The following is a 27,192-nucleotide window of genomic DNA, read 5'->3' as shown; positions in this document are numbered from 1 at the left end:
ACTGTGGAGCCGTTGGAGGACAGTGAACTCATCGTCATGGTGGAGATGATGTGAGCTTTGTGACATGGTGCATCATCCTGCTGGAAGTTTCCATCAGAAGATGCTACACTGTGCTCAGAAAGGGATGGACATGGTCAGCAGCAGGACTCAGGTACGCTGTGCTGGTTTAACCATATCATGTTGGTACTAAGGGGACCAAAGTGGGACCAGAAAACCTCCCCCCACCATTCCACCAGCAGCAGCCTGAAGCGTTGATCCTGACGGCAGGATGGATCCATGTTGTCATGTTTCCAGCAGATTCTGATCCTACCATGTGAATGTGGAGCTGAACTGGAGACTCATCAGACCAGCAACGTGTGAATTGTAGCCTCAGTTTCCTGTTCTTACTGACAGGAGGGAACCCGGTGTGGTCTTCTGCTGCTGGAGACCATCTGCTTCCAGGCTGGACGTGTTGTTTTTTCGGAGATGATGTTCTGCATATCTTGGATTGAACCAGTACTTACTGGACTTCCTGTTGTCTTTCCATCATCTCCAATCAAGTCTGTCCATTCTCCTCTGACCTCTGACATCAACAAGACATTCTGGTCCAGACAACTGCTGTTTGCTGGATATTTTCTCTTCTTTAGACCTTCTCTGGAAACACTGGAGATGGTTGTGTGTGAAAATCCCAGTAGATAAGCAGTTTGTCCTTTCTTCCTCATTCTGATGCTCAGTTTGACCTTCAGCAAGTCGTCTTCACCATGTGGACGTGACTATATGTACTGAGTTGCTGAGGTGACTGACTGATTACATAATTGTGTTCAGCAACTGAACAGGTGGATCTGGTAAAGTGTCTGCTGAGTGTGAATGGAAATAATCTACCTCTGGGTGGGAAACTGAATCCTGTAACATACTCATCAAATACAGGACCGATTCTTTATAATTAACATCAGACAGTCCTTCAAAACAAAACACTTTGCTTATAGAGCTTATTATTTTCCTAATAAAATCTGTTTCCTGAATTGGATTAAAATGCAGTTGCAGCAAAATGCACCAAAACGTCTGACGAACGCCCCTCCCTGAGCTGTCACCTTCCACGTGGTGGAGGGGTTTGTGTGTCCCGAAGGTCCTAGCAGCTATGTTGTCTGGTGCTTTATGCCCCTGGTAGAGTCACCCATGGTAAACAGGTGTCTAGGGGAGGGACCAGACCAAGTACGGCTCATCGACCCCTATGATGACCACAAACCTGGCCAGAAATGTTCCCTTGCCCCCTTTGGAGCCAGGCCTGCGGGTGGGGTACGAGCGTCTGGTGGCCGGGCCTTTGCCCCTGGGGCCCCAGTCGGGCTCAGCCCGAAAGGGTTACATGGGCCCCACCTCCTGTGGGCTTGCCATCTGCGGGAGGAGCTGTAGGGGTCGGGTGCAATGTGAGCTGGGCGGCAGTAAGGGGCGGGGACCCTGGCAGTCCGATCCCCGGCTGCAGAAGCTGGCTATAGGGATGTAGAATGTCACCTCCCTGGTGGGGAAGGAGCTTGTGTGTTACGTTGAGCGGTTCCGACTAGATATAGTTGGACTCACGGGGACATTGAGTCCGAATGGGCTGTGTTCCGTACCTCTATTGTCAAGGCGGCCAGCCTGAGCTGTGGCCGTAAGATCATTGGTGCCTGTCGTGGCGCTAATCCCAGGACTCGTTGGTGGACACCTGCAGTGAGGGATGCCGTCAAGCTGAAAAATTAGTCCCATCAGGCCTTCTTGGCATGTGGGACTCTGGAGGCAGCTGATGGGTACAGACGGGCTAAGCGGCATGCGGCTTTGGCTGTCGCCAAGGCAAAAACTCGGGCATGGGAGGAGTTCGGCGAGGGCATGGAGAAAGACTTCCAGACGGCTTCGAGGAGATTCTGGTCCACCATCCACCATCCGGCGTCTCAGGAGGGGGAAGCAGTGCTCCGTCAATACTATGTACAGTGGAGGTGGGGAGTTGCTGACCTCAACTCAGGATGTTGTGGTTCGGTTGAGGGAGTACTTCGAAGACCTCCACAATCCTACAAACACCTCGTCCGATGAGGAAGCAGAGCTGGGGGACTCAGGGGTGGACTCTCCTATCTCTGGGGCTGAAGTTGCTGAGGTGGTCAAAAAGCTCCTTAGCAGCAAGGCCCCGGGGGTGGATGAGATCCGCCCGGAGTTCCTTAAGGCTCTGGATGCTGTGGGGCTGTCCTGGCTGACCCCGTTTTTAAGAAGGGGGACCGGAGGGTGTGTTCCAATTACAGGGGAATCACATTCCTCAGCCTCCCTGGTAAGGTCTATTCAGGGGTCCTGGAGAGGAGGGTCCGCCAGATAGTGGAATCTCGGATTGAGGAGGAGCAGTGTGGTTTTCATCCTGGTCGTGAAACAGTAGACCAGCTCTATACCCTCTCTGGTCGTCCTGGAGGGGGCATGGGAGTGCGACCAACCAGTCTACATGTGGTTTGTGGACCTGGAGATGGCATTCGACCGTGTCCCCCGGGGTCTCCTGTGGGTAGTACTCCGGGAGTATGGGGTACCGGACCCCATTGTACGAGCTGTCCGGTCCCTGTACGACAGGTGTCAGAGCTTGGTCCGCATTGCCGGTAGTAAGTCAGATTTGTTTCCGGTGAGGGTTGGACTCCGCCATGGCTGCCCTTTATCACCGATTCTGTTCATAACTTATATGGACAGAATTTCTAGGCGCAGCCGAGGTGTTGAGGGGATCTGACTTGGTGGCCTCAGGATTGGGTCCCTGCTTTTTGCGGATGACGTGGTCCTGTTGGCTTCATCTGGTCGTGATCTCCAGCTCTCGCTTGAGCGATTCGCGGCCGAGTGTGAAGCGGCTGGGATGACAATCAGCACCTCTAAATCTGAGACCATGGTCCTCAGCCGGAATAGGGTGGATTGCCCTCTCCGGGTCGGGAGTTAGGTCCTGCCTCAAGTGGAGGAGTTTAAATATCTCGGGGTCTTGTTCACGAGTGAGGGAAGGATGGAGCGTGAGATCGACAGACGGATCGGTGCGGCGTCTGCAGTAATGCGGGCTCTGCGCCAGTCTGTCGTGGTTAAGAAGGAGCTGAGCCAGAAGGCAAAGCTCTCGATTTAACAGTCGACCTATGTTCCTGCCCTCACCTATGGTCATGAGCTGTGGGTCGTGACCGAAAGAACGAGATCTCGTGTACATGTAGCTGAAATGAGTTTCCTCCGCAGGGTGGCCGGGCTCTCCCTTAGAGATAGGGTGAGGAGCTCGGTCATCCGGGAGGGGCTCAGAGTAGAGCCGCTGCTCCTCCGCATGGAGAGGAACCAGTTGAGGTGGCTCGGGCATCCGGTCAGGATGCCTCCTGGACGCCTCCCTGGTGAGATGTTCCAGGCACGTCCCTCCAGGAGGAGACCCCGGGGAAGACCCAGGACACGCTGGAGGGATTATATCTCTCGGCTGGCCTGGGAACGCCTCGGGATCCCCCCCGCAGAGTTGGCAAATGTGTCTGGGGAGAGGGAAGTCTGGGTTTCCCTGCTTAGGCTGCTGCCCCGGCAACCCGACCCTGGATAAGCGGCTGATAATGAAGATGAAGATGTCTGACGAAATCAGACGTTTGTTTGCCAGCGAACATTCATGTGAGACTAACAGATACATCAGAGTTACAGAATGAAAGCTGGCTAAGAGTCAGGATATGTCCGACCTGAATGTCTGCACGGGCAGGGGCTCCTTCTGGCTTTGCCCTCTCATCTGCAGAACTTCTTTGGAAGCCTTCCTCAGCCTCCTCTCTGCCGCCTCCTCCTGATGCTGCTCCTGCTTACTTTGGCTGGCCTGCAGAGCAGCACAAGAGTCAACCAAGGCGAGCATAACATGCTTCTGTGTAATTGTAGCAAATCCCACCTGTCTCTGGGCCTCACGGAGTAAGCAGCGGAAGCGCTCGTCCCTCAGGGCCCAGTGGGGCAGTTCAGAGCCGTCCCTCGACTGCGGCTCCTCCAGTCGCAGTTTCAGCTCTCTCAAGGCGCTCAGCTCCTCCATCAGCTGCCTCTGACGGGTCCTGCAGGCCTGAAGGTCCAGCTCCAGGTCCAGGGAGGTGCGTGTTGGCTGCTCGGCCAGGGAGGAACGGTACGACTGCTGCTGTCACACACACAGACCCACACACACTCAATGCACCTCGGATAAACCACAACTTCACTTTTATGTATTGGAAATGAAAAACAAAGACGGCTTTACCTGCTTGTATCGCAGCGTTCTTCTCTCCAACGTGTTCCTGACAAAAGGTGATTTCTTTGGTAACGTTGAGCTGTCGCTGTCGCTGCGATATAACTGAAACACATGTAAAACTGGTAATGAAAACATGCCACTAAGATCACTGCTAACCTCCTTAACCCCTCAAAACCATTCTTGTAGAAGCTCAACCTTTTTAATCCTAGTCAGCAATAACATTTTTAGCCGTCGTTGTCTGATTATGAGGATAAAATGCATGAAAATACAGCAGCATAAAGTCCAAACAAAGCAAAAAAACACAGTTCATTACTAATAGAACTTTGTAGAAATAACACACACAGATCAGCAGTGAAGAAGCCTTTTCTTATCTGCACAACATTCTCTCACGTCTCGACTTTCAGGAGAAAAATATCTGTTAAATCAAACCTTATTTCAATGAAAAAGAAAAGCGTAATCAAGTCCACAAGAGTGCAGCGGGGAATTCATATATATGATGTCACGCACGCTGCAGCAGGGGATAATCAGCTGATCCGTGGAGTGACATGGCAAGTGCAAAGATTTCATCGTCATCCCGAATTAATTGAGAGAAAATTTCCGCAAACACATCAGCAAAGACTGGAGAGTTAGCTGGTAGGAGGATGTTTTATCATCAAAGAATGATCGCTGTTTATTAGGGGACAAATAATAAGTTTCACCAGTAGAATATCTACAAAAGCTCGACAACACCTAAGAAACTTAGAACTTAAAATAAAAACACTAGAGATTAAAGCTTCATTGGGAAAACAAAAGAATAATGATCTGCAAAAACAACTGCTGAAGCTTAGATCACAATATAATCAAATAACATATGACAGAGCAGCAGCAAGTATACTAAGACTTAGACAACATTCTGATGAAGGGGAAGAATGATTGCTGATCTGCTGGCTTTTTTTTTTTCCTGCCAGGATGAAACGCCGTTACGGAAATGACAGCTCTCCGTCACTGTATGCTCATAGTCTGCGGCAACTCGCTCTGTTGGACTTGAAACTTGAAGTGGAGTGTTTCGTGAATGGGTGTGGGTTGGTTTTGTGTTTTTAATCAGTAGATTGGTTGTTAGTGAGCAGTAAATGTTAATGTCACATTAGTAAGTGTTACGGCCCCAGGCCTCAGCTTCCTATGTATTTAAGGAAGACTTCTACAAGCAGCTATCGCACCTCCGCGATTGGCTGGCTCTGTAGGACACACCTGGCTGTAATTGGCCCTCTCCTTGGCTGGCCGGCAAATTCTTGGGACTGGTTGGTCTTGTTGTGGCTGTCTTTGTTGGCCATTGTATGGTTGGTTTTCTTTGGTTATTGTATTGTTTTGTGGTGCGAACCAGCAAGGTTGTTAGTGACCAGTATGTTGGTGGAATATTAAATCTTTTGTTTATCCCAATTACTCTTATGTCTTTAATGTTGCTGCCCCTCTTCCTCTAGCAGAGCCGGGGGTTTGTAACATTAATGGGGGCTCGTCCGGGATATTAATGCCCTTGTAAGTTGTAAAGATAAGAATTCCTAAAGTAAAGGAAAGTATTCCTTTCTCACTTAGCTGTGATGATTTCATGTATTTTTTCAGGAATAAAATTGACACTATTAGAGATCAAATTCACAATATTCTTCCTTCTACCTATAATGTTGAGCCTGTTGTGGTCTCCGAAGCATCCTTAGAACCAGGATCTGACTTGTGTCTAAATAGTTTCTGTCCTGTCCAACCCTCTGAATTAACTAAAATAATAGCTTCATCTAAACCATCCACCTGTATCTTAGACCCTCTCCCAACGAGCCTCTTTAAGGACATTTTCCCTTTAATTAATACATCACTACTAAATCTTATCAATATGTCTTTAGTGACAGGATATGTACCACAATCATTTAAAACTGCTGTAATCAAGCCTTTACTTAAAAAGCAATCTCTGGATCCAGAGGTGACAGCAAATTATAGACCTATATCTAACCTCCCGTTTATGTCCAAAATTCTGGAGAAAATAGTTTCAGCTCAGCTACATGCCCACCTGAGCAGAAATAATTTATGCGAGGAATTTCAGTCAGGATTTAGAGCTCATCATAGTACTGAGACAGCATTGGTGAAAGTTACTAATGACCTTCTTATGGCCTCAGACAAAGGACTTGTGTCCGTACTTATCTTGCTTGATCTTAGTGGTGCATTTGATACAGTCGATCATAACATTCTGTTACAAAGACTAGAACAGGTGATTGGAATTACAGGTACAGCGTTAAGCTGGTTTAAATCATATTTATCTGATAGACTTCAGTTTGTTCATGTAAATGACAAGTCCTCCTCCCAAACTACAGTAAGTCATGGAGTTCCTCAAGGTTCTGTACTTGGACCAATACTCTTCACGCTATATATGCTCCCTTTAGGCAAAATTATTAGACAGCATGGAATAAACTTTCATTGTTATGCAGATGATACTCAACTATACTTATCCTTTAAACCAGATGAAACAAATCAGCCCAATAGGCTACAAAATTGTCTCAGACATAAAGACTTGGATGTCTAGAAATTTTCTCCTCTTAAACTCAGATAAGACTGAAGTAATTCTCGTTGGATCTGAAAAACTCAGAGCTAAATTTTCCGGTTTTGTAATGAACCTGGATGGCATTACTTTAGCTTCCAGTGCTACAGTGAGAAACCTTGGAGTAATATTTGACCCTGACCTGTCCTTTGGCCCACATATTAAGCAGGTTACTAAAACAGCCTTCTTTCATTTACGTAATATAGCCAAAATTAGGGACATTCTGTCTCAGAGTGATGCAGAAAAACTGGTTCACGCTTTTGTTACTTCGAGACTAGATTACTGTAACTCTCTATTACTGGGCTGTCCTAAATATGCCCTGAAAAGCCTTCAGCTGATCCAGAATTCTGCAGCCAGAGTCCTGACCAGAACCAGCATGAGAGATCATATTTCTCCAGTTTTAGCCTCTCTTTATTGGCTGCCTGTTGAATCTAGAATAGAATTTAAAATCCTTCTCCTTACATATAAAGCCCTCCACAACCAGGCACCACTATATATCAAAGACCTCATTGTTCCTTATATACCAAGCAGAGTACTTCGTTCGCAGACTGCAGGCTTACTTGTGGTTCCTAGAGTCTCAAAGAGCCGAGCAGGAGGCAGAGCCTTTGGTTATCAGGCCCCTCTCTTATGGAATAAGCTCCCAGTTAGTGTTAGGGAAGCAGACACCCTCCCCACCTTTAAGACTAGGCTGAAGACTTATCTTTTTGATAAGTCCTATAGCTAGGGATGGTTAGCATCCCTTAGTTATGCTGCTATAGGTTTAGACTGCTGAGGGACATTTCCTGATACACTGAGCTTCTTTCTTTTTCTCTTTATCTCTTTCTTTTACCCCCCCCCCCCATAACAGTGTTGCATCATTAACATGTATGTCTCCTGTCTCAGCAGGTCTCCCTGGCCGGGAGTAGCAGTTCCTGTTGTCTGTTGTCTTTCTGTCCTCTTCCCCCCGCACAGCAGAGGCAGATGGCTGCCTGTCCTGAGCCGGGTTCTGCCGGAGGTTTCCTTCCTGTTAAAAGGGAGTTTTTTCCTTCCCACTGTTGCCAGTGTGCTTGCTCAGGATGGGAGATTGAGTTGGACTCAACTCAATCTGTTGGTTTTCTTATATAGGCTGTTATGAATTGGCCTTCATTATGTTTTCCCCTCTGTCTGTAAAGCGTCTTGAGATGGCATTGCCGTGATTTGACGCTATATAAATAAAGTTGAATTGAATTGAATAAGAATTGGGATTGCTGCATTGTGGTTTTTATGGCTGTTAATAGAAGTGTGGGTACTGAGCATGGCACAGTTTGATCTTGAGCCGTTTCTGAAAAGTCCCTCTCTTGATCAGCTGGACCGATATCGCAAAGATGACTTGGTTCAGATTGCAGCCCACTTCTCCATCTCTCATCCTGAGCAATGTGTTAGAAAAGAGCTTAGGGATCTGGTTGTGAGGAAATTGGTGGTTCAAGAAAATGTGTAGAATATTTGCTGTGGGGTTTCACTGGATGTTTTTTTAAATTAAAATTAAACTGATATTTATATATTGTAGTAAGTTAAAAAAAAAAAAAAAAAAAAGGTGTTTGAGGAATGTTTGATATCAGCTGAATGTAAACAGCAAGTTTTTGGGTTTTCTTTGTTGAAGGTTTTTCACCTAATCACAGACAAGGCAAAGAAGTGACCATTATTTTACCTGCTAAATCTTCAAGAAATGAAAATAAAAGGAAAATAAGTGGTTATTTGAGTGAAATCCAGTTAAAAAGCTCTAAGCTGATGTGACTTTCCCTTTCAAGTTGGTAAAAAAAAAATTGCAAGTCAATCAAAGAACTTGACAATATCGGCACAGCTATGCATCAGAAATGTCTTCTCCAAAGCTCCTCTATGGCTTTATTCCAGCCATAGAGGAGCTTTGTTTTTCTTCTTTTCAGACACAAATAAAACTTTCTGTTCACCTGTTGATCTTTGGCTGCTCCTGATTTAATCACCAATCTGTCTGATTGGTGGAAGTTGACAGGAAGTGGCTTGATCCTTATTTCCAAGCCAAAGCAGAGGTCTCTTAGCAACATACTAGTCTTAGCTATTATTTTTTTTATTATTATCAAAATGTAATAAATAGTGTTATAATGAATCAGTTGTTGTGGATTTACTATATATAGTGTGTGTGTGTGTGGGGACTGTAAACCTCCTGGACGGGATAAAACTGTCCGGAAAACTTTCATGGATCACCTGAACGATAAAACATCCATCCTAAATAACCCCACAGTTACACACCATCATTCCTGAGAAATCTGTTGAAACCACAAAAGTGACTGATCTTGGTGGTTCTGATAGTCTTAAGAGTTAAATCCTGGATTGTCCTTAATTGAAAACTCACCCTGCAGACATACTGACTGCGTGCGCCAGGTGAGAAGGTCTGAGAACGAACAATAGTGCTTCCACGCATGAATGGCGAGGCGTGGCCCCAGCGACCTCCCCTCTCTTTGGGTCGAACTCTCACCGGCTCGGGGAACAGGCCCTCTGTCATGGTGGCTTTCTCAACCTGAAACAACATGTACATAATGTACATAATAAATAACAACGAGAAGTGCCCACTCCACCTTTAAAGCAGACTTTACCTTTACGGTAGCCTGCTTGCTGGCTGTCTGATCACAGCGCCCTCCAGTGGTGATGCAGAAGCCCTCGGCACACAGGCTATCTGAGCAGGGAGCCGTGAATGCCGTGCTGTTGCTGCAGCCGCTGTCCACAGACTCTGCCTGCCAGCTCCTGCAAAATACATCCATGTCATGAAAAGGCACATTGGAGGCAAAAAGGTCCGGATGTTGATGACACTGGTTTAAATGGGAGATAGTCACCTTTCAGACGTGGGTTCCCCACGCTCATCCTTCTTCTCAGACTTCTGCAGCTCTGCGTCCTGCTCCTCCAGGTGTGTGGTGGTGTTGCGTAGCAGCAGATTGCACATGTTGTCCTGCAGCGTCTGAAAGGAAACACTATTCAGAAGGTGGCAAAAGATCTACAGCAGACTCTTGTCAGAGCAGACAGAAAAGTAGGTACCATGGCTCTGGGTCTGTGTTCATCATCCTGGCTGTCATGGTGTCTGCGGTGGTTGAGGCTCTTCTGTTCAGGCCTCTGCAACTCCGTCCCATTCAGCATGTGGACTCGCAGCCAGTGGTAAACCATCTCTGCGCTTCCCTCGCAGTCTGCCAGGCTGACCTGAGCGGTTCCCTGCCAGGACACACAGAACGCTTCAGAAAAACCAGAAAAGCTGCAGTAGAATTTACCATTGGTGGGGAGGTTTGTTGCTGCAGAGCCTTTCAGACCCACCAGTAGCTCCTCCGGAGCCTGTGGCCCCAGCGAACAGACCGACAGCTGCAGAGCGCACACCGCCAGGGCGTTTGCAGGGACAGGTATGCGGAAGCCTTCATTGAAACTCATCTGGCATTGTGGCTCCAACGCTGTACAGCAGTAAAACGCACAGGCCCTGCTGGCGTCCAGTGGAATCAAATGCACCTTCACGTACCTTAACATCAACAAAGACAATAAAATCATACAGACATCTCCATGGCTGTCCAGCTCCAGTAAATAAGCTCTTAGCAACTTTCACACATTCATTTTTCCTCTTATAAATGTGGCATTTCAACCTTTTTTAACCTTTAATGTCTCTGGGTTCTGTTTACAGAAAACACCAACATGGATCTTGACCTAATCACCAGAGTTAACTTCACCTAAATGTGATTTGACTGATCAGATTTTTCACTCTATGCAAATAAACCTCCTACCTACATCTCTGGGGGATTATATCATCTCTGGAGAGTTATCAGTAAATGTGACATCAGTAGATCTAGAAAATCTACAATAAGGGACCTGAGCTGGGTTCCATTCTGTATGTATCCAGATATTAGGGCTGTGACTATACGCTTTTGTCCTGATCGAATCGATTCTGATTTTTAGGGTGCCGATTCGATTTAAACTGCGATTCTCACAATTCTTTCATATTGTCGATTTTTGTAGATTAAAAACAACAACAAAAAAAAAGTATCAATTTTTTTTTTATGCTGGTTATTTTTCTTGATTTCAATGAGGAAAAAACAACCCAGTAGCCAGACCATCATTCTGCAGCTATAATGCCCAAGAAGACAAGTAAAAAGATCAATAAAAACAATAAAAATGACAAAAGTTTCATCATGGATTATTTTTCTTGATTAATTTTTTCTAACAAAAAAAAAAAAAAAATCATTAAAAAAATTATGATTATAAGCAAAAATCCATATTTTTGATTTTTTCAATTCTATTTTCCCTCCCCTACCAGATATCAATATGCTTCAGATTTGTTAAAGTCCTGTTTTTTTCAACAGGCTCGGTTATGAAACAGGTCAGATGACAGAGTTCAGCACGCCTCTGCTGACTAAAGACACAGAAACTGAACCAAACTCACTTCCTGTAAATACGATATAACACTAAAACACAGGAGGAAGACGTGCAGCTCAGGTTTAAACTTCCAGGTCAGAGAATAAAAGATGAAACGGATCCAAACCGCCAATGTTGCAGAAATGAACTCAGCACAAGCAGGTTTTCTGTCCACAATAAGTCCTGTGTGTTTTTTATGAGAACAAAGAGCAGAATCTTTGAACACTGAGCAGGTACATCCATGTCTGTCCTCTTCAGGTCAAATCACAGAGGAAACATGTCGGTATCAGGGGAGAACAGCTTGGAGAAAAAATAAACCCAATACTGGTATAAATCTGTAATATGTCACTAGACTTTGGCAACTATTCTGTGCTTCACCTTGGAGTTATGTCACGGTTACTTAACTGCACAGTTAATCACAGTATTAAACACTACAAGTAATTATTATTGTCAAGATCAATAAAATGATCACATTGTGTAATGGATCATGTCAGAGCCATACCAGCAAATCAAGACAACTTTCACACAAAACAAACACAAAGTCTGTGTGTTGCTGCTCGTCTTGCTTTGTTTTGGTTTTGTTGCAAAGAGGCGTTAGGGTGGGAAAGTGTGCCAGAGGAAGAATTATTCCCTCTAATTAGATAAAGTCATCAATGTTGTAAATTATTGTGTGTCAAACTGCAGCTTTCCTAACCAGTTAATCACTCGGAGAGCGCAAACCTTCGCCTTTAAAAAGTTCCTGGATCCAAACGGTGATCCGGATCACCACCATAATTAAATCTGTTCTTCCTTTTTACATTTCCAACAACTCCTAAAGATTTTATGAGGATCCGCCCAAAACATTTTGAGTTGATCTTGAACACAAACAGATAATCTCTAGCAGGTAAAGCAGCAGACTTCAGCATCTGAACTATATGTTTTGACCACAAAACAGCAAAGGAAAGAATCATTTTTTTGAAAGGTCTTGTAGTTTTAAGTATCGTTTGTAGTGGTGGTAATGGTCAGAAGTCTTTTAGCTGAATTTCTCGTGGTTATTTTCGTATGCAGCAGGCATGCAGATCGTCCACATTTCATGCAAAAGGATTCCATCGTGTCTCGTCATGTTGTGATCCTAGATGTAGCTCCCCCGATAGAGAACAAGCTAGAGGAGGTTATGATTCCTCAGCTCCGCGCTGGTTTAAAGCTGGGGTAGGTTATGTGAAAGTAGCACCATGTCTTGGCTCCTCCCCCTCTGGTTCTGCTTCTTGCGTGATCCAAGACTTTTTATTCGCAACTTTTTCCACCAACTTTGTATTTTCATCCTAACACGTTATTTATATGCAGGGTGTGGCTGTCAGGTATGTGCTGCAGGAGGGGGAGGAGGGGAGCCGGGAGAAGAAGCTTACGAAATATAAGAAATGAACAACTTCATTTGGGTCCGAACGTTTGGCTCCATCAGAATTTTTACAGATTTACAGTCAACTGAGGGGTCTAACTATATTTCTTATTGTTCATGATAACAAAGTGTACGAGGAACCACTTCACTAAGAGTAAAAAACACAAAGTCTCTGAGCAACATTACCTCCCCGAGCTTTCAGCCATTTCCCCTGAGACGCTCAGGCTATCAAATCAACCAAAACCTTTTTTAATAAAAGTTACAGCTACCTGTAGTGTAAAAACAAGCAACGAGCCATAAAACTCAGAGCAACTGAAATGCGATGGTGTGTAGCGGCATCACTGCTTTTTACCTGATGCTTTGTGATGCTCTTTGCAAATAAGACATCACAACGTAACAAGTAAGGTTGTGGAAAATTGACCAAAAAAGCCTCAGAATCGCTGCACAAGCGTCTGATTTCTTTGCACGGCGAAGCCTCTCCTGACTTCTTCGTGTACATCGATAAACCACATCTATTTTTAACGGCAACTTCTCTCCAGACAAGAAACACTTGGCAACAAGAGCTGTAGTCGTAAAGCATTGAGTCATATTTGTTTTACGGTACTTTTTTCCGGAATCCAATAAAGGTGTGCTTGCCACAACTTATCACCTCGCTCCACTGTATACGAGTATCTCCAGAGGAATGGCTTTATTCTCTCCAGAGGAATGAATAAATCCAACAGGTTAACTTTGGGTGTGTTGGGGTTAATAACAAAAGGGCTTTGGCAATGATGGCACAGCCTGAACAGCTGCTGAACAGCTGCAGAAACCAACAAGCAGGACAAAGTGAAGGAGTCTTACTGATCCGTGTACATGGAGTGGTTTGTTTTTACGTGCTACTCACACTTTATAACCATCTCTCACAACTGAGCCATTCAGATTCTTCAGCTGCAGCAGGTGCAGTCGAAGAGACTGGGAAGTGGACTCCCACCTGCACAGAGTTCGACAAAGCAGAGTTAAAAGTTGAATACAACCAGCCGCTTGGAATCGATCACCGCTAAGAGTTTACTGACAGCAGCCCCAGCTGGATCTGGGTGGGCTCGCTCGCAGACGACAGCTCTTTCATGTACGACAGCTCGTCAAACTCTTCTGCCCTGTTGGAGAAAATGAGAGGTTTAATCATCTGAGGACGAGCAACAGAGTGTGCGAGCGCGAATCTTCTCTCACCTCCTGCCCCACGCCTCGAACACGCCGCTGTCCGTGGCCAGGGCGTCTTCAGAAATGCCTGCGGACACTCTCCTGGCTCTCCTGCCACTTCTGTTAGCGCCGTTTCCTCGCAGAGTCACTCCTGCAGAGGGAAAGGATAGAGCAAGTGATCACACTGCAAAAACTGAAATCTAAGTAAGATTAAAAATCTGACATTGACACATTTGCTTATTTTTTTAAAAGGTAAGATAATTCTTAGTTTTTATGCCAAAGAATTCTTCTTGTCTTGTTTTGGGAAGTCTTGACAAGCCAAATTTTCTTGTTCTGTTGGCAGATAATTTATCTTATTTTAAACAACATTTACCTCGTTTTTGTATATTTTTTTTTGTAATTTTTTAAGGCTGAGTTTTTGCATTGGGGAGTTTTCCTCACTTCAGAGAGAGGTCGGGTCTTTACTCGCCTGTGGAGGTGAAGGTGGTCTGAGCCCCGCTGTCTCTGTGAATCTTGTTGTCCAGCTGATGCACGGCGGTGGGGCTTGCCGTGTCGTCGCCGCTCAACATGGCGGTGTGTGACTGGGTTTGAGACTGGGCCCGCAGCCCCTCTAACAGACCGCATCGGGCCTGCTCCATATACTCCTCTGTCATCTGGGTGAGAGGACAGTCCTGGGGGGCAGAGTGGTACGGTGTGTCCATCGGGGAGCTGGGCGGGGATAAGGAGGAAAGCGAGGAGCGAGAGGAGAGGGACGCCAGGGACTGCGGGGTGTCGTGGGAGCGTTTGGTTTTGCTCTGGGTCAGAGGGTCGGGCGTAAACATGGAGCAGTCTCTGGATACGGTCTCTGGGGGGAGCAGGTAACGCATGTGGGGGTCAAGCGGCTCTCCGGCCCCATCGTGGCGCTCATACTGGGGGACGCCGTAGATGTCGCTGAAGCTGATGGAGCTGAGAGAGCCTCGGCTGGAGGCCAGCGAGCCGCGGCTGGAGGCCAGGGAGCCGCGGCTGCTGCTGGACGACACCGTCAGCGAGCTTGCAGACAGGCTGGAGGCAGAGCGCAGAAAGGCGAGTCAGAAAAGACGCCAACGCGGGACGAGCCACCGCTGAAGTCTTTACCAACCTTTTCAGCTGGGAATGAAGGTAAGTGGTGATGCGTGTGGCCTCCTCCAGCTGTCTGAGGAGAGCGTTCCTCTTCTCCTGCTGCAGGATCCTGTCAGGCAGCACACACACACACACACACACACACACACACACACACACACACACACACACACACACACACACACACACACACACACACACACATATCACATCAGCGTCCAGCAGCTAGGACAAATACTTAGCTTTAATGTGTAGTCTGTCCTGAAACCCTAAAGCAGCATTTCATCATATCTGTTCATCACTCTGGTGAAGTCAGAAAACTGTTTTCAACGTATTTTTTCTGTATTTATAAGAGGAGTAAAGTAACGAGATATCCTGACGGTGAATAAGAACTTTTATGGCTCTTTCTCTATAAACAGGCCACGTTTACACATTTGTTTTCATTAAAAGGTTAAAGTTGAAGTTATTGGAGTCAAATTCATGCAAGTGCAGAGAGAAAAACGATCAGATTTCCACCTCTGATTGGCTCCCTGGCTCTGGGAGCTGTGGGCCCTCTGCACCTCCTCCTCTAGCCTGGAGCGCTCCTCCTCCAGCTGCACCAGCGTCTCCGGCGAGTGCTGCTGCTTGCTGACCAAGATGATCTCCTGCAGGAGGGCCTCCTTCTCACGAAGCAGCTGCATGAAGTCCCGGTCCCGGTCCGCCTCGGCCCGGCCGGACCAGCTCTCACTGTCCAGCTGTGCTAGCTGGTGCTGTATACTCTGCACCCTGAAACAGCGGCGGGGGGGAGATTGAGCAGGAAAAGGCATGTTGGAGTGGTACAGTATGGCAGAGGAAGAGTTATTCCCTCCAAACTAACAGATTATATAATCTTTGCAGGATTTATAGAAAAAAAAAAGATCATGGTGACGTTTTGGAGGACAACTAGACACAAAGAAGTTGCAGAAAACAAAGGAAAAACATTCAAAATGTTTCACCACCAGCTTTGCAAATAACCAGTAACTGGGTTAACTGGTGTAAATGTTTACTTAACGTAGCAGAAAAGTTCTTCAGTCATTTGTTTTTACTGGATGTAGGACTCTGGTTGGTATTTCAGTGCAACGTGACCAGTTAACGTTCACTGAGGGTTACATATATTGCGTCCTGTTTTCAAGGATGCTTTAGTTGTTCAAACGTAGTCAAGTTGGCATAAGGTCAAATCCTGATGTAGGTGTCAGTGTGAGAAAACAGTGTATTCCAGATAAGTGGACTTATTTTTTTATTTCCATTGTTTGTGTGTTATTTCTATGTCAAACAGCAGCTATTCTGCTAAAGGACAGCTGGAGGTCAAAGCCTGTTTTTCCGTGTTTCTAAATCATCAGATACGCTTCAGAAGAAATGTTAAAAAATCATATTTATAATGTTGTTTCCAGAGAGAAGCCTTCCAGGTCCGGGTAGAGCTTCTGCAGACTTTTCATGTTTTCTCTGAGAAAAGTTACTATGTAGGATTAATTATTCTTCACACAGCAGATTGGATGCAGCTGGAATGAGACTTCACATTGTTTTACATTATTTCATTATGATGGCATCAGAGGATAGAAATAAATAAAAACTTAAAGACCTCCAAGGGGAGGTCATGTGATTTTACACATAAATATCATAATTCTCAAACAAAGATCATCTATAATAATTTTTATTTACAGCTGATCATTAATAGCGGCAGAGTGAGCAGCTACATGCTGAATTCTCTGTTTATGTTAATTTAGCTGGAAAACAAAATGTTTCTGACAAATCTTTGAACACTAATTCTCAATTAGTGCCCAGAAGTGTGTGTTACTTCACACACTATGGTCAAGAATGAGAAAAAAAAAAAAACTTGCTTGTCTTACAAACACTTTCTCAGCTCAACATTTCAAACAGGAGCTGCTTCATAACAAGCCTCTGCACATCTCCTGGAACTAAAATCACTTTGTGAATGCCGATATGTTCATACCTAAAAGCGGTTATGTTGAAGCTCCCGGCAGCTTCACACTCGGCTGTGTAAGTGTGCTTCCTGGAGTCCACAAGAGGCTTCATGCCGCGACTATCAACGCCAGCAGTAGGTGTGGTGATTGGTGCATGAAGCACCTGCTGCATCAGCCAGCGCGCCTACTGGTGGACCTCACTGGTGTGTTTATTCAGACTGGGATGTCAGGGAGCTCTCAGCTGAGATGAAATAACTGAGTTTATGTGTGTTGGATTGCAGACAGAGTGACTCTGGCTGTTGCTGGGTCACCAGGAGCAAGATGAAGCTCATGTTGGACAACAGAGTCAGCGTAATAACAAGGTCAGCTGGGTAACACACCTGTGCTGATTTACAAGCAGCCTTTTTGTAAAAAGTCCAATGACGACTCTGCAAATGTGTAATAACTGTGTGCTGTAGGAAGGATGAAATGCATATATGTAAACAGTGTGCATACTGAGCCACCTTGCGGAGGAGCAGGGTGTGTACTGAGGCAGAGGACAGGCAGTCTGCTTTCTGGCTGCACACAAAGGCAGCTCACAGTCAGCAGCAGCATGGCCAGCGAAGAATGTGACCACCCAGCTCTGTCTGCTGGCCAGACATTGCTCAGCAGCCGCTGGGCGCAAAAACTCTCCATAACACATCCTCCCACTCTCCCAGGGGACACTTACTTTTTCTTGGCCTCCTCGTATTGCCAGTTGAGCTTCACTTTGTCCACTAAATGGGAGGAATCTTGGGAGCCATACTAAAAAAAAAAAGAAAAAAAGAGAAGATATAAAAACATAATGTTGGTTTGATCAGTCAGGTTACATGAGCGGAGTATTTACAGTCACTTCAGATCTGAGCTGATCATGTTTTTATGAGACACATTTTGCTCTGGTTTTCACAGGAAGTCAGAGTACAGATCTGGTTTTAAAATGTTGCTGCTGGTTCTGGTTGAGCATGTGTATCTGATCCAATATGAGCCATCGATACGTCTAAAGTAATCTGGGTCAAGCTTTCTTTCCATCCTGAGAAAAAAAACTAAACATTTAGCTCCTGATATCTGGAACAAACTACCAGAAAATCTGATGTCTGATCCAGATTTTAGTCAATCTGGCCAACCAAATCTAGGTTTTTCCTTGTCTTTTTCTTTCTGATTATATTTCCCTACATGTGCTTTACATAGATGATGATGATGATGATGTGTTTCCTGCTGATGTCTGTGTCATGTGTAACCTACTGTATGTTTCTGTGGTCTGTTCTCCTCTCAGTTTTATTTATATTTATCTTTGTATTTTTGCTCTTAGTTTGTATTAATTCTTGTTTTTAACCTTCTAAAACTCCAAGACTTTTTCCACCTGCAGACATTTTTTAACCAATCTGGCACCAGGAAGGACAAAAAAAAAAAACAGAAAAAAACAGAAATGATCACTAACAGTATTGATTATAAATAACACAGATGAATAGGACTGAACTTTTCTCATCTACACGTCATTCTCTCTGTTTTTGGTGCCACTATGGGTCGAAAATGGCTTCTTGGTGATATTCCAGCTGTAGACGACCATTAATTTGCGTTTTTTTTAGACAGACATAGATCTTTCTACTCACTCCTGATTGGACATTACTGTCAGTTTAAGCTCTCGAATTGGTGAAAAGTTTGACAGGAAGTGGCGTCATCATGATTCTGGGTCTCTGAACAACATAGCGATTTTGTTTTATTACAAAATGTGATAAGTAATGGTGTTATCATGGATCACTGTGTGAAATGGTTCTTGATAAGCCCTTATCAGGTTTCCAACCTTCCCAGCACTGTAATTAATATTACACATATTGTCCATCATTTGAACTTTTATTCCTTGTTTTTTATTAATTTGTTTTCTATGACTGTTCTGATGCTTCTTTAAAGTGCAAAATAAATAAATAAATAAATAACCATACAGTGTCTGTGAATAAACACTACAAGTTGTAGCTGAATTGTAAACCTCCTGAACGCGATAAAAATGTCTGGAAACCTTCCATGGATCACCTAAAGGGTAAACTTTCCATTAATTCACACCACACAGTTAAACACTACCGTTCCTAAGAAACTGGAGACAAGAAGATCTAGAAGAGATCTAGAAAACGGAGATCTAGAAGAGTTTTAAGGGTTGATATATTTTTTTATGTTTTTACTGCGTCTTGCTTTTCAGGTTTAATCCAAAGCTCTTGCAGTTATCCTGTACATGAAATGTAGTCTGCAAATAAAGCGGCTTTAGCTTTATTTGAGTGATCATAATATCAGGTCAGACAGGGTGCTTCCTACCTCTCCCATGATATCAGTCTGGCAGCCCGTTTCACAGTACTGCTGCAGGCTGCACAAGTCGCCCATGGTTCCAGTGCTGTTCGCCACCTCGCTGGCTGAGTCGCTGATTGACAGGTTGCTTTGGAAGTTGATGGTCAGCTTAGCCAGGCTCTGCAATAGAAAATGGCAATCAATATATTTTAATGTGTAAAAAACAAAAAGGGCACTGTTTTGAAATATATCAAAGTGTGAGATTTATTGACAAAAAGTCAGACCAAATCCACATTTCACTCCTTATCAGTCGATAGGCACCGGTTTATTTACTTGTTCACGCTTGAAGATTCAATTATCTGTACATGTGTTGTGTTAAAAAAAAACCCAACGATGCAGCAGAACGGTATGAGGCAACAGACACTAGAGGTCAGCATCGAACATCCAAACATCAACTACAAAGCCCAAGTCCAGAGAGACGTTTTCCAAATGACACAAATACTTTCAATCTGTAACTTGTTCATTCATTTGAACCTTTATTTAACTAAAGAATGCAAACAATATGGTTCAATGTGCCACTTCATGTAATTTGGAAAGTACAAAAACAATACAGGCAGAAAAAGATGGAAAAATAGATGGAATATAAAGGTAACAGTGTTGTGGAAAGTTTTTAAATCAGCATATTAATTAATCTGTAAAAGGTCAGGGTGTCAGGATTGGGTATAAAAGGAGCATCCACTAAAAGCTTAGTTGTTTTTTTCCTTGGAAGACAGGTCATGTTTCACAACCTTGTGCCACATGTCATCATAGAATAACTGAGACAATGAAAACATTTCTCAGTACAGAGCAAAGACTCAGTCCATAAAGGGCACGGACAGAAACCACTGTTGGATGCTTATCACCATTAAACCCTCAGGTGGAACTGGACGACAACCATCAGGCCACTGCGACTGGTACAGCCATATGAGCTCAGGAGTGCCTTAGAAAACCATTTTCACTTAACATAGCATGTTGCTGCATCCAGAAGTGTAACCTGAAACTGTGACACACAAATGATTTTATCCATAATTTAGCTGCTTCTTGAAAAAGAAAAGAAGTTTATGATGCCAAAGATGAAGAACCCATCCAGACTGATCTGGAGGAGCATAAGTGATATATGTGAAGGTAAAATTAGTGCTGAAACTTCTGAATGGACATGTGCCATCATCAACGTGACATCTTTGTCTGAGGATTTCATGGTAATTTAAGTAGAATGCCAGACATCCGCACAAATGACTATAACCTGTATTCAACTGGCCTGCCGCAGCACACATCTGTCTACTACTAAATCAAGGTTAAAAACCGTTCTATTTACTTCTGCCTTTTATTAAAACAACAGTTTGTTCCTCATTTCTTGTATTTTACTTATTTTATTTGAGTTTTTTCTGTATTCATTTAAATGATTTTAATACTTTTTAAATGTTGTTTTTACTACTTTAATGCTTCTTCTCTAAATCTGAGACCATAATCCTCAGCCGGAATAGGGTGGATTGCCCTCTCCGGGTCGGGAGTCAGGTCCTGCCTCAAGTGGAGGAGTTTAAAAATCTCGGGGTCTTGTTCACGAGTGAGGGAAGGATGGAGCGTTAGATCGACAGACGGATCGGTGCGGCGTCTGCAGTAATGCAGACTCTGCGCCGGTCTGTCCTGGCGTAGAAGGAAGCCAAAGCTCTCGATTTACCAGTCGATCTACGTTCCTACCCTCACCTATGGTCATGAGCTGTGGGTCGTGACTGAAAGAACGAGATCTCGTATACAGGCGGCTGAAATGAGTTTCCTCCGCAGGCTTCAGCCCCAGAGATATGAGAGCTTCTTAGAGATAGGGTGAGGAGCTCGGTCATCTGGGAGGAGATCAGAGTAGAGCCGGTGCTCCTCCACATCGAGAGGAACCATTGAGGTGGCTCGGGCATCTGGTCAGGAAGCCTCCTGGACCTCCCTGGTGAGGACACCCCAGGGAAGACCCAGGACACGCTGGAGGGATTATATCTCTCGGCTGGCCTGGGAACGCCTCGGGATCCCCCCCACAGGTTTGACAAATCTGGCTGGGAGGAGGGAAGTCTGAGCTTCCCTGCTTAGACTGCTGCAACGCGGCCCAACCCCGGATAAGCGGCAGAAGATGGATGGATGATGCTTCTTCTGGAACCGTACTATAATGTTGCTTGTTTAGTGGGGGGACGTCTGATGACGCAGTATCTTGAAGACACTGAAATTGTTTTATTTAGACTTTAGTCACCCAAATTTGGTCAAAATGTGTATTCAATTCAGGGTTCAATTGGTTTTAAAACTGAGAGGTTTGTTTAATTTGATTGTTTTTCTTTTGGCTTCTTCAGGTCCACTGTAAGACTGAAAGATACAGAAGATCATTCCTGCCAGCAGCCATCGGCTTCTGGAACAAGACCTCCTCGAGTTAATTATCTACTGCAATATTGAATTTCCCTTTGGGGATTATAAAGTATTTTTCATTTCGATTTCATTTAATTTTATTTTGTGAATAAATTGTAAAGTGCTGTTAAATGACAACAGAAAAAAATCTTAGAGGAGAAACTGCAGTCACCTGGATGAGGTCCTGCCTCTCCTTCTCGCCTGTGCTGATGGCCTTCTTGATGCTCCGCAGCTCGTTGAAGATGGCCTGAGCCTCGTCCAGCTTGTAATTTGTTTGACTGCAGGACATCTTCCTGTCAATCCTACAAAAAAACACATCAACATGCTTGAACTTACAAATTTATCCATTTAAACTTAAAAAAAAAAGAAAGCTGGGAAATCTGTCAGGGTTAGGTTGAAGCAAAAAATTCAACTAAAATAAGAAAATACAGTAAAATGTGAGCTCAAACATCTGAAGTGTTTTTGTGCAGAAAGTAACTTTCATGCATAAAATACACTGATAAGGCACTTTCTTAGTTCCACCTGTTTAAAGAGCTTGTTAAAATAAAATATCTAATCAGCCAATCACATGGCAGCAACTCAGCACATCATGCAGACATGATGAAGTTCAAACTGAGCTCAGAGAGAGGAAGAAAGGAAAACTTTTAACATGGCATGGATGTTGATCTGAGTGTTTCAGAAACTGCTGATCTACTGGGATTTTCACACACAACCATCTCCAGTGTTTCCAGAGAAGGTCTGAAGAAGACATCCAGCGAGCTGCAGTTGTCTGGACCAGAGTTTCTTGATGTCAGAGATAGACACAACCCTCAGTGCTGCAGCTGGTGGTGTAATGGTGTGGGGGGAGGTTTTTTGTCCCACTTTGGTCCCCTTAGTACCAACATGACATGGTTGTTTCTCAATTCAGGGTCTGCACACTTCCAAGTTTGCAGACTACATAGGCTATGAAATGTTCTACGTCGTCTGCACACACTGAAGTGAGTTTACTGTCGGCAAAATAAGACGGTGTATCTAGTGGACGAGAAATTACCCATAGTGCTCCAGACCTCTGTTGCTTAACAACTACAAGCAAAGTTTATTTAATTATTGATCCCATTCCTCCACAAAAAACAAACAAACACAAAAATATTTTTTAAAGTGACTAAAAATTGTGGCAGTAATTAGAATTTTATTTATTTCAACTTCCTTTGTGTGTAAATGAGCAACCTGAGGAGGTGTCGGTTCAGACGAGCTCTCCTCTGGCTGACAGCTCATCCTGTCAAGCTGACGTTAACTTCAGTGGAAAATAATCCTTGTTAGACACATATACAGTCGTCCTCATATGTATTCATACCCTCCCATTAAAGGGGTGCTATTCTGGTATTTGGAGTTTTCTGAGCTTTCTACAGTGTTACAGTGTTAAATCCTCATCAGACATGTGAACGACACTGTTTTTTATCACCTAAACGCATGTTTGGGTTTGAGTTCCAGCACACTCTCCGTTACCTTCTACTGGTTAACAAGGGCATGTACAAATACATCAGGCGGGTGGAAAACGTTGGATAAAGTTATTTCCAACGATGGCTGGTGAGTTTACCAAAGAGAGACATCCTGCTGCATTCCTTGCTGTGGGTTGCTGTTTTCCACTTTGTTTTCAGGGTCTGATTCAGGTTCCAACATGTAGGGCTGTATGCTATGTGTTGACATTGTATTTTGTGTATTTATTGAGTTCATATTAGCCTAATCCTTCTGTTTATGAGATGTTACAATGACGGCGAAAGCAGTTGCGGTGTGCGCTCCCGATGTAGCGCGGTGGCGGGAGGCGGGGCTTAATGCGGAAGGCTGATCTGACAGCCTACGGAGAGGGTCGGTCTGAAGTAAATAAAGCGATTTGTGACAATAACTCGATCAATCCCAGCCCTTCTGGTCTCAGAAATAAAAATAAATCAGCCTGAAATGCACATAATAGTTCCACTTTAAAGAAGGAGAAAAACAGCTGCCTGTGAAATAAGATGAAAATGACTAAAGTAATCATAAATAAATGTTTTATGAAAATCACAACATTATTTTCTGATTTAACAGAAAAGATTTTTTAAAAAGCAAACCAATATGATATGAAATAATATATGTTACATTAGTCATAAACTAATATTTTGCTGAACAATCCTTTAATGTTTCCGCTCCAGTCAGGTGTTTTCTGTTCCTCTCAGTCAGACTTCTGCACCTGTTGACAGGTATTTTGTCCCACTGTTCAACAGTAAAATGCTCTAAGGGTTCATTTGTTTAACCAATTTGTTTTTTTTATTTTGCTTTAGCTCAATTAAATGGCCCTGCGATGGACTGGCGAGCTGTCCAGGGTGTACCCTGCCTTTGCCCATAGACAGTTGGGATAGGCTCCAGCTACCCTGCGACCCAGAATGGATTAAGCGGTTTAGAAAATTAATGAATGAATCAATTAAATGGCAAAACAGCTTCTTATATCACTAGATTACAATTTAGCACATTTTTTATTATTGTTCCTTATTTCAGTCTCCAGTTATCTGAGTGACTGCAATAAATTCAGCCTTTTCTTTAATGAAAGGGGACGAAGACATCTGAGGACGACTGTAATAAAATTCATTTGTGGTTTTTGGACACAATGCTGCGGTCCTCCCAGCTTGTCTGCTGGGACAAATATGTGTGTGTATTTACATAAAAATAAATAAATAAACGGTCTGACTGGTGTGGTACCTACACCAGCGCTCTGCTGCTCATTCTTTTCTATCAGGCGTGCAATGAATTCTGGGATAGGAGAGATAGGATACATCTCCTGTATCCTTTGTTTTAAGATAATCTGGAGCCAAACGACGTGCACATTTGAAGGGTGGACTCGAAGGAGCTTTTGAATTGAGACGGCACTTGGCGCGCCACGATGACGCATGCAGCCGACGAATCCGCACTTGGAAGTGCGCAGACCCTGAAGTGAGAAACAGCCAGTAGGTATGAGACACAGAATATGACATTAGATCCAGAACGGGACACTATTTAAGGTTTTCTCTGGTTTATGAGGCGAGTCTTGACTGCCTGCATGAAACGCCACTTCTTTTAAAGAAACATCCAGTAACCACTAACTGCAGTGCCTCATGATTATTGTAAGAAAATAAATTCATCCCGTAATCTTTTATGTGTGTGCATGGGGGTGGCTGAGGAGCGTGGCGATGTGCCTCCACCATCAGTGGGCCTGGCACGTGACCTCCCCTCTCACCGCAGCCCTCTTCCTTCAACAGCAGGTACTGTTCATCCACCCGACCCTGCCTCTTCCACTAAAAACAAGCCGTGCTTTGTCCTCCCCCGTCAACCCATGGGCGGGGCCTGGGACATTTTAAGTTTATATGTTTTTTAGAGGGGCTGGGGGTTAGGGGGTGGGTAGTACCCACTGCTCTGTACCTATACATATAAACTTAGATTCCCTTTAAACTGCTGCTTTACTACAACCAAACAGGAAATTTGTTAAGATATGACTTAATGTACGACTAAACTGCCTAGAGTTATGCAGGGGCAATAGGAGGCGGGGTGGGGGGGGGGGGGGGGGGGTGTTGCCAGAAACTGTAGACTAGAAACTGCTTATCTGATGTGACATGACATTGAGAACAATTAGCTTTATTGCTGACTACAGCTGAGATAGAGGGGGAAAAAAAAAACTCAAGAAAACAGCCAGGAGGGTCCCTTCAGGCCTCAACCCTTCTGGGTAAAAAAGACCCAATAGAGACAGAACAATAAGGACGTGCACATGCAGGCAAACAAAGGCATAATCAACCATACGAGCACGTATACACATGTGAAAACTCCAAGAGGGGGATGTGTCCGTGTTTTTGTGCAAGCTGTGTATTCTCCTGGCTATTCTGGGAATCACTTGAGTTGTGTATTATCTGAGAGATAAGCAACTCTTTGCCAGGACTCAGGAAGTGCGGAGGAATTTGCTGCCAGATATCTCTGTGTTTTTGAAACTGCTTTGGAAGCCCACACCTCCCTCCTCTTCCTCCCTCACTCCCTCCTCCTCCTCCTCCTCTCTCCATGGAACAACTTCCTTTCCAGGCTGAGCCTTGGCTCCCTGCACTCCACTGGTGCATCCTCTTCCTGAGGTGGAGTCCCCTTTTCCATCAAAAAAACAAAAAAAAAAACTCCCTCCATTTGCCTTTTCTCAAGCGCTCTCTTTTCCCCCCTCAGAGCGATGCAGCTTCTATTTCTAACATGAAACTTGGGACAGGCTCAGAAATGTTCCCAGCACAGAAAGATGGCTGAAAGGCGGCAAAAACTAGAGAAAAACTAAAAGAGAATACGAAAAAAAATCTTTTAAAATCAATCATACGGAAAAGGTTCTTCATTATCCAAAGTGTTTGAAGATCAAAGGGAAATTTACATCAAATATCTGACATTTCACTGATGTTTACCTCAGTTTGACCACAAAGGCGTGTAGAGAGGAAACAGGAGGAGAAAGACAGTTAAAGCTAAGCATAAAGGGCGAGAGTGAACACAGAGGGCGAGAGGGAATAAAAGAGGGAAGAGGCCGCTGGGTGGGGAGCAGCAGGGCCGAGTGTTATAGGAAGGAGAAGGGTGGCTGTGGGAGGAAGGGTGGACCTGGGACACACAGAGACAGAAGAACACTCACTCCTGCAGAGTCTCCACTCCCATTTCCTTATACTGTAGCTCCTGCTTCACCTGGGCCAGCTCCTGCTTCAGTCTGGAGAGCTGCGGACACAAGCGAGGACAGGGTTACCATGCAACACAATGGGCTTCTCTCACCACCAACGCCGGACAGAAATGCTGAGTCATGACTATTTGCATTCAGGAATGCTCGGCTATGTTGATACAGTGGATCACACACACCGAGGTCTTTGGAAAACGTTTTGGAGAAAAAGTTAGCTGGTGTAAATGTGGTTAAAATAGTTTGAGGAAATATTGAAGTATTATTCAAAACTCATTCACAAAGGCGCCTGAGGAAGGGCCTCTAGTTTCCTTTATTCCACTTCTCCTGACTGTGAATATGAAGAGGTGGGAGGCTTAACAACCACACAATCATGATTCGCATCATGAGTGACAGAATGGTTGGGTCTTAAGATCAACAGTGGTTTATATTTTGTCACCATGGTAACAAAACTTCATTTTCCACGGCAGAAACCAGCCAACCTGGCTAAGATCAGCCCTGGTCACTGTGGAGAATCTAAAGCTGCCATGTAACTTTAACCCAGTTTCCACTGAAGGGTACGGTACAGTTTAGGGATGCACCGATACCGATATCAGTATCGGCTCAATACCAAGCGTGTGTACTCCTACTTGGTATTAATTAAAGAGTACCGATACGGATACCTGATACCACACTAGTCAAGCCAGCGTAGATGTGTTTGATGACATGCTTCGGACATGTTTTGAAAGAAACAAATGCCTTGAATGTGACGATTTTTGTTACACTAAAAGCGAGATCATTGTTTTAAAATGACACTTTTATAGTTGTATTTAGGTAAAATGTGTCAAATCAGGCCTGTCGCCCAAAGCCAGCTGGGATAGGCTCCAGCTTCCCCGCGACCCTGAATTGGAATAAGCGGTTCAGAAAATGAATGAATGAATGAATGTGTCAAATCAGAATAAAACTTGTTGAAATTGTTAGATCTGTAATGTTATTATATTTGTATTGGTGAGGCAACTTCAGCAAGGATGGGTCATTTATTACAACTTAATGAAATCTTACACAGTTATAACAGCAATAATAACCACAGTCACAATAATGTTCACATAAACAGATTTAGTATCAGCAAATATCGGTATCTGC

The 27,192-nt window shown here is 44.3% G+C and overlaps 1 protein-coding gene across 1 annotated transcript in view; it reads right to left on the bottom strand.

Moving 5' to 3' along the window:
• wwc3 (WWC family member 3) overlaps positions 1-27,192 on the bottom strand; it is a 58,950-nt gene that overhangs the window by 892 nt on the left and 30,866 nt on the right. The window contains exons 5-22 of the mRNA XM_079244504.1: positions 26,035-26,114; positions 21,580-21,709; positions 19,020-19,169; positions 17,407-17,480; positions 15,274-15,522; positions 14,777-14,866; positions 14,129-14,700; positions 13,690-13,810; positions 13,536-13,616; positions 13,367-13,453; positions 10,026-10,221; positions 9,756-9,926; positions 9,557-9,678; positions 9,320-9,467; positions 9,079-9,243; positions 4,184-4,276; positions 3,854-4,084; positions 3,657-3,784 (exon numbers count right to left, since the gene is read on the bottom strand). Coding sequence (XP_079100630.1) covers positions 3,657-3,784; positions 3,854-4,084; positions 4,184-4,276; positions 9,079-9,243; positions 9,320-9,467; positions 9,557-9,678; positions 9,756-9,926; positions 10,026-10,221; positions 13,367-13,453; positions 13,536-13,616; positions 13,690-13,810; positions 14,129-14,700; positions 14,777-14,866; positions 15,274-15,522; positions 17,407-17,480; positions 19,020-19,169; positions 21,580-21,709; positions 26,035-26,114 — 2,888 coding nt within the window. The remainder of the gene's footprint in view (positions 1-3,656; positions 3,785-3,853; positions 4,085-4,183; positions 4,277-9,078; positions 9,244-9,319; positions 9,468-9,556; positions 9,679-9,755; positions 9,927-10,025; positions 10,222-13,366; positions 13,454-13,535; positions 13,617-13,689; positions 13,811-14,128; positions 14,701-14,776; positions 14,867-15,273; positions 15,523-17,406; positions 17,481-19,019; positions 19,170-21,579; positions 21,710-26,034; positions 26,115-27,192) is intronic.

Source organism: Telmatherina bonti (genome assembly GCF_933228915.1).
Source record: "Telmatherina bonti genome assembly, chromosome: 8".
NCBI classification, from domain to species: domain Eukaryota; kingdom Metazoa; phylum Chordata; class Actinopteri; order Atheriniformes; family Telmatherinidae; genus Telmatherina; species Telmatherina bonti.
The sequence above is the reverse complement of the archived record's forward strand: the minus strand, read 5'-3'. Positions and strand labels throughout refer to the sequence as shown.